This window comes from Homalodisca vitripennis, chromosome 4 (assembly GCF_021130785.1).
Source record: "Homalodisca vitripennis isolate AUS2020 chromosome 4, UT_GWSS_2.1, whole genome shotgun sequence".
In the NCBI taxonomy this organism is placed as follows: domain Eukaryota; kingdom Metazoa; phylum Arthropoda; class Insecta; order Hemiptera; family Cicadellidae; genus Homalodisca; species Homalodisca vitripennis.
In genome coordinates, this window is record NC_060210.1 from 85,007,625 (window position 1) to 85,015,846 (window position 8,222).

Below are 8,222 nucleotides of genomic sequence, written 5' to 3' on the forward strand. Positions count from 1 at the left end.
TTTTCTTTATTTTCCATGTTTATTTCCCTAATTTTCCCAACATATAATCAAAAAATCCTTGTTTTTCATATACATCAAAAATTTGAGGATAGTACATTTCAAAATACGAGCCTGTATAAAAGGTCTTGTAGAAGGAACTATCTTTAACAGATTCAGATGTATATTTCACACCTGCAAATTCTTCTACGTTGAGAACGGAATCGCTCAACACTATAGGCAACATACAAATAACAAATAATGTAATCGGATGCAGGTAAGTTATCTCTGTTTTCAACTCTTCTATGGACAACCTTTCAGAGCAGCCAAGTTTTGTAAGATTTGTATTTAGCGAATCACAGTAGATTTGGTACAGATCGTTCAAATTGGTCTGACGCACTTCCAGGTTGGCTGAAATTGATAAGAACGTAACAAACTCAACGAATGGAGAACTCAGTTTAATGTTTTGGAAATCAATAATTTTTACCGACACAGGTTTTTCTGCCTTGTTGTATCTAAACATCATGTTTGTGCACCAAGGATCATCTTGGATTAATGCTTTGAACGATTTTGTTTTACAAGCGTCCATTATTTCTTTATAAATAATCCAAAATAGATCATTCTCACTTGCTATTTTAAAAACCTCATATTGTTTTTTATAGTTAGGCTTGTCTTCCAAATACGTAGCCATACAAAGAAGACTGTTTGGAATCATCACTTTATAACTCTCATCTATTGATTGTCTATCCATATCAAAATATTCGATCAATTCAGGATTACTTTTGTAAACAGCCATCGCAAAAGCGTGAAGCTTGGCTGAAGCCTCTGTGTACAGTTTGCAGTGGTCAAAATCAAGAAGCTTGTGACGATCAACCATCTTAAAGCCTGATACAATCAGATCTTCCATTACCAGACAAAGTGGGATTGGGGATCTGTAATGTTTAGGGACTACGTCATGTTTGCTCAGTGTGTACGTTTCAGAGATAAACTCACAATAGTACTTTATCTCGTTGAGGTACAGTTGTTTGAAGCTGTCTCCCAGCTGTTGTGCTACAGCAGAATCTTCAGACAGAGGCGCTTTTAATATTAGTGACGTGGAATGATCAGTAGAATCGTCGTTTTGTTTCTTGTACCGGACATTAGCCCTGATTATATGACTTCCGTAATTGTTCCCAGGGGCGACAGCAGACTCAAGCTCATGGCTTGTCACAGTAATTCCATCAAAGTTTTCTTTGTCGGTCTCGAGACAGGTTTTGAAGAAATCGTCAGTTAGCCACTCTGGAAAACTCGAAGTTGTCATTTTCCTGAAACAAAAGAATTGGTAAACATATAATAATTAAAAAAAAAACTAGTGCAATTATGAATTAGTTATACATTAGAGAAAAAAATATAAATAGGTCCTGCTCCTGAAAAGCAACAACGAGTACAACACACAATGGCATCTTTTTTTACAATAATCGCTCATTTCAATTTAAAACTTATTGCTGTGTAATTTAAGCCAACAAATAACTCAAAACAATTTATTTCTAAAAATTAAAAAAAAGTAAAATGTACTTCATTTTGTCAATGACATCTACTGATAGACATTATTTGCCTTATTAATTGTATACTAAATATAAGTATATTTTGGACAGGAGTAGTTACTTCGTAAATAATATGAAAATAGACCTGAAGATCGAGCCTTGAAATAATTTTGAATTAGTAAAACTATTAATTAGTAAAAATATTAATCATCATCAGATGATTTCTCGAATGCTCTGTAGTAGACTACTTTATAATTTTACAAACATCTCATTCATAATGTACTGTTGTGATTTGGGCTGTTAGTCCGAAAAGCATGGACAGTTTAATGAGCAACGAGTTCTGGCAGAAAGAAATAATGCTAAAAGTAGCTATATGCGTTTCCGTATTCTTCTTAATTACTAAACTAATAATTCCTTTCATTTTTTGTAAAGATGCAGGTATGTTTAATACATACTACGAAATAAAATTTTGTTTATCAGCGATATTGAGATGTCCTTGTATAGGAAAGTATGTGTAACCTATAGTTTATATTCGGTTATCCTCCAAGTCTCTTAATCAGCTGGATATCAAAACACAAACAGCTTAAAGAAATAAACAACTCGATTTTGTTCAGCTGCCTTTAAAATATTCACGGTTGCTGCAACTGAGGTCACTATAAGATCAATTTGCTTTTACTAATAACTTTTTCCTTTGCACAACAGATAAAGTCTTATTAAATATTCAAAATTATTGATCACAATAATAATATATTTAATAAATATTAAATATCATAGTGATAAACCAAGTATACATAAAAGGTTATTTATGTTATTTGAAATTCATTTAAATACAAAGAAACAACACACACACACACACACACACACACACACACACACACACACACACACACACACACACACACACACACACACACACACACACACACACACACACACACACATATATATATATATATATATATATATATATATATATATATATATATATAAGAATTTCAACATATAATATAAATACGAACATAATTAATTACCTTACAAAAGAAACTGTGTTTACTTTTCTGTTCTTTTCAACTTCCCAATATCATTATATTTTTATTTTATTGCTAGTCATGTCATTTTAGGAAGTGTGCTTGTCTGTTGTGTTATAACAATGAATAACACAACTTTGTTAAACATACTTTATATTTTTTTTTCGAGCGTCTATATTACATTGGATTGGTTAAGTCTTTGAACCTTATCTACAATATTACATACACAAATGCATAGCAGACTACACATATTTCCAAATGCTGCCATTCTCAACATTATACTTCAAGAATTGAGCCTGTTTAGACAAGAACTTTGATAAGATGTTCCTGTAGTTCATGACTTGCTGGTAGGATTTTGAGTAGCATTATGTTTGAGTTTAGCTATACCGATCATGCACTAATGAAATTTATAAATTGTAGCTAAAATTTTAGTCTGTATTCACTAAAGCAAAAATTGGAAAATGAAGCAGAACACAAGAGATGCTAAAAAGGTAATCAATAGTTTACCCAGAATTTGTTACTCTAAAACAACAAAATTGCTTGACAAGTGAAGGTTAAACCAAATGGTACTAAACTGTTATATGTAATTGAATTAAAATTTTTACTAGACTACATCCTATCAAGTTAGCTAATTACCTTCAATTGTCGTCTTCTATCCAATAAGTAAGAAATAAGTTGTAACCGAGTTTGTTATTTAATTTTAAACATAATGAAAGCAATCTTTAAAATACAATCTTACGCAACATCACTACAGATACAGAAGATTAAGAAAGACGGAAGTTGTAACGTTTCGGTTGGAAGTGGAATTTGCCGTCAGTTGTAGATATACGCCTGAGCGAGGTCATATAATATGATGATGTTGCAATTTTCGTTGTATTAAGTGGGATAAGTGCCACTCAACAATGCGGAACAAGGTCATAAGCAATCTGTGTTTTCAAGTGTTACTCGACTGTAACAACACTTTTAAATTATGACTTTCAAGTTTATTGTTTAAATATTTTGTATTCGTGCTGAAATATGTTGAATCATTATTCAAGCAGCGAGTTCAGTCTGTAAAAACATTTAATATTGCAAATAAATTAGTGTTATAGAATAAGTACATTGATATACAGTTATAGTATGACATTTATGTTATTTTCCTTCATTTTCTTTAATTCTACGAAAGGAAAATATCTGATACAAATACGTTTTAAAATCAGATATACACATAGCGAAATTAACGGTTTGAGTATGAAATATTAACAAATCTTATTAAACAAAAACAAATTAAAAAGTACACTTTGTACAACAAAACTGCAATATTGTACCAGTAAAACCAACTGTATACAAAAACACAGTGAACTATTATTAAGAAGTACTTAATACATGTTTTGATAATAAATTATCTGGATGCACAGCTTAAAGGGAAGTTTTTAATAGTTTAATACGTACATTAAACGATGTAGTGGATGGAACACAGGAATAAATATATCATTTTACAATACTGAAGCTGAGACTCTCGTGTTCATTGATGTCCAGTTGTGAAATTATATTAACAATGCATGCAACGACGTTACGTTTTATGACATTATAACTTCGAATGTTTAATATTATAAATTTACTAAAATTTTATCAACAAGTTTTCCTATCCATTCTGTGAAAAGATTATGTAGTCTATAACATCAAATTTAACAATGATATTTTAGTTTATAATTTACCAGAACAAAAACTAATAAACTGTCTAACCCGAGAAATCTGCTCTTTATAGAGAAATTAATTAATCTCTGAAATCAATCCAACTAGTTTTAAGGATTCAATTGTGTATGGTCAGTCAGAATGTAGCAAAAATTCAAAAATATATAATAAGATTTTGTAATAAACCTACTCATATAGCTAAAAATTGTCACAGCAAGTCAAAAACATAGTCAGTAATGAAGCATTGGAGTCTTAGGTAATATAATAAGAATTAACACTGTAGTCATAGATCAATACCGAACTTTGATTGTGAGGGAATTATTGGCACCTAAAAACGACAGTATAAGTTGATTTGTGTGTAGACTGGATTTTTGCATCATTTTGACGTGACAACGTCTTAAATTAGGTTGCGGCTCGGAGTCACTCATGAAAAAGTGTAACGCCCGGTAACGTTACGATGCCCGTCCAGTGGGTCCGCCGCACGGGATAAAGCAGATAACTGTGGGTCCGCCGCACGGGATAAAGCAGATAACTATGTTTATTCGTGAAAATGTGGAGTGCTTAGATTCGTCATTTACAACAACTACAACAATAAAGGTAAATAATTGTACACTGATATTTCATTATCGTAAACTATGATTGATTGATTAATTGTTACATTGACACAAAAGTTGAGAAACTGAGTTTATAGGTTATGTCATACTATTGACAAATGTTGATAGTGTTAAGTAAATTATTAGTTTAAATCACTCTGCATACAAAAACACCAATCACCACGCGCGGAGTTAGAATTTAACTGTGTTTAGCAAGAATTTCAAATTCCCATTTTAGTAAATGTTTTATTCAACTTTACCATTTACAATAACAAATTTTAATTAATTTCAAATTATGTACAATGTTTTAGTAAACAAAATATATTTCTATAGTTAAAATTTGTGCAATTCTTATTTTCATTCAATTCCTTGTTCCTATTGTGCAATTTAATAATATTCATATCAATAAATATTCTACCGAGAAAAAGACGTTGTCACGTAAAATCTTCGCCCGTAAAACCGACTTTACAGGCAACCATAATTTTTTATAAATATACAGTTACAAAGCTATTATGAAATATGCGCCCTCAATAATCGTATGAAGAGAAAGATTGAAGACACAAAATGTGTTCTAGAATTGTTTTCTAAAAACGAAATCCTACAGCTATACTTCAACATGTCAAAAGTACCAGCCTAAGATTACAAAACTATAACAAGTTGACGGTTAAGAAAGAAAAACGCTATTTGAATAGACTGAGCTTTAGTGAAGCCCATCACTCAGAGGGCTGGACAAAATTTCGTATATGTCTTTCTCTCTAAAAACGATCTGAGCTATAGACTTTAAATTATTCATGAAGCTTCCTTTATATATGAGGAACACTGAGTTCGAAGATGGTTCATGTCACTCCATGGGGAGTTGGTTGAACGTTGGCGAATATTTTTACATTGATGTTAGAGGTAACCATGATGGTAACGAGAAAATACGAGCAGAAAGAATAATTTTGTAACACACCCTTAAGAGATTTAGACGTGTGACATAATAACACGTGTAGTCTACCTATCCCAACACATACAGCATCGTTTTACATTGACTTGGTCTGCTGAGTATCATAGTTTAAATACTGATATGACCCCTAAGTTAATTAAGTAACATCTGAGTGTCAAGATATGTTTTGCTACATATATGTAATATATAATATTTAATATATAGATGTTAAACATTGCACAAGACTTCATCTCTAAAAGAATGATGCGTTATTTTCGTGTCAATTTTTTTTATATAATCTGTCGGCAGGACCTCTCGAAAATGAAATGACCTACAGGCGGGAAATTTTGCAAGAAGTCCCACCGTCGTTTGGCGTACTTCTACCCTGTAAGTTGTAACAAAACATATGTAACAAAAAGATGCTCTAAATTGAACAAGGCCTAGCAATACATTAGATGTTAATATTTCAAATACTACGTCTTTATTTGAAACGTTAGTTGGTATTAACATATAAGGTTTATTATACCTTGGAGCTTATCAATGTATAATCAGTATACAGTTTAATGAGTAAAAAATGTTGTATGTAAATTAACTTCAGATTGTATATGTTGCCAATAACAGTCATATACAATGTTTTAATCTTTGTTATATTTACTTAAGAATTTAAAATTGAGTAAAACGTTCTTTTTATATTAAATAAATTGAGACACATTCCTGAGTTTTAGATGTGTTAGCAGAACCTAGCTAATACTAGTTTCAATTTACTATGTGTGTTATTATGATTTTATTTTTATGTAAAAGTGTACTTAATTAAACAGCATATTTCCTTCGAGTAACTAAACAATACCAGTGTAAAGGCAGGAACTTCTAGAACACTATCCAAGGTTCTGAAAATAGTCAACGATGTTTCAAACGTTTTTACTGCTAAATTAGACAAGGAACTGGATTTTATATATATCCCAAATTATCATTTATGTATCCCACACGTGTAAATATTTGGACATATTTTGTAAGTCGTCTCACAGTAAATACAGTACAATCTATATAGAGTATTCAGGGACTGGCTATTCCAAGGGATATTGAACCAAGCCACCTCTGTCTAGTCCATAGAAAAAGATTATTCTAATGGTAAATTACACCGAAATAAATAAGGATTTCGAAAAAGGACCTACTAAATATATAAACTACATCAAAGCGACAAATTTTAAAATTATTGACCTTAATACATGTATTTTGCTATGAAGTAACTCTAAAGAAAGCATGGCGTTCACCACTTTGTGCTCCACATTTGGAAAGTACCGTATACATTTTGTAGTTTCTTTTAGCTAACTCTTAAAAATAGTTTTAATACATAACATTCCCTAACACTCTAATGCTTCATAAAATATTAGATTGTTCGAAAGGTAATTGATGTCATTTGGGACGTGAAAAAGAAGTTAGCAGAATAATAAACATGGGCTGACTTTGAATATAAATAAAGCCAAATTCTTTTTTGAAGAAGAATAAGAATGAAGTAACCACAGACCAAGTTCGAAATAAGAGTGAGAAGGAATTATTTATTGGCACCTAAAAACGACGAACACGTAAGTTAATTTGTGTGTAGAATGGAATAGTTGCAGCATTTTGTGTAAAAGTAAATAATAATAAATATAAAGTTACAAAGCTATGCTGATATCTGCGCCCTCGCTAATGGTATGAGGAGAAAGATTGAAGATAAAAAAGTGTTTTAGAATTGTTTTCTACAAACAAAATCTTACAGCTGTACTTAAACCTGTTAAAAGTACTATCCTAAGATTTCGAAACTAAGTTGACGGCTAAGTTTGCTGTAGACTAGTTTCAAAAGAGAAAATTACAGCTAATCGCCTTGCACTACAATTGGCGGATTTTAAAATGTTCATTTTAAGTTCAGATGCCATCAGAATATTCGCAGGAGGTCGTTTACTACAGGGGAATAGCAAACCTATCGTTGCCTAAAGCCTATTCTTGGAAGTTTACTGAACCGCGTTATATTACAATGATTCTGAAAAGTATACCCTAACAACCTTGTTTAGTAATAGATTTTTAACTGATCATCTGATCTCTGTCAACCAGACTTTATCTTACGTACTTGGCCATTAATACAAAATTTATAGACTTACCGGTAGATTGAAAGGATTCAGAATTCACCGTTTGAAGTACAATTAAACGGTTTTACTGATAACACATTTGCTGGTGATTTTATGAGAACGTCAGAAATCGAGCGGAGAACGCGGGCGCGAAAACACTGTTGGGCACACAAACAACAGCGAGTATTGATGTAGGTCTAGGCTAAATTTAAACATCGCTGTAAATAACATTCACAATTCGAACTCCTACCATTGACCCAAAACTGATAATAAAGAAATATCTACGGATAAGACAAATACTAAATTAAACCTAAATAATACAAAAGATAATAATTGCTTTCTTATTAATGGTTGGTCGCTAGATTGTTTTATTTACAGAAGTATAAGAATATAGTTAC

The 8,222-nt window shown here is 31.5% G+C and overlaps 1 protein-coding gene across 2 annotated transcripts; it reads right to left on the reverse strand.

Moving 5' to 3' along the window:
- LOC124359675 lies at positions 1–8,005 on the reverse strand. 2 transcript variants are annotated; one of them, XM_046812615.1, is made up of 2 exons: positions 7,858–8,005; positions 1–1,280 (listed from the first exon to the last, which is right to left on the reverse strand). In XM_046812615.1, exon 2 carries the CDS (start codon positions 1,274–1,276, stop codon positions 20–22), a length of 1,257 nt encoding a protein of 418 aa, XP_046668571.1. In that variant the 5' UTR covers positions 1,277–1,280; positions 7,858–8,005; the 3' UTR covers positions 1–19. The 2 variants fall into 2 exon arrangements, with proteins under 2 accessions (XP_046668571.1, XP_046668570.1); XM_046812614.1 differs by lacking the exon at positions 7,858–8,005 and adding an exon at positions 3,164–3,376.
- Positions 8,006–8,222: the final 217 nt, after the last annotated feature.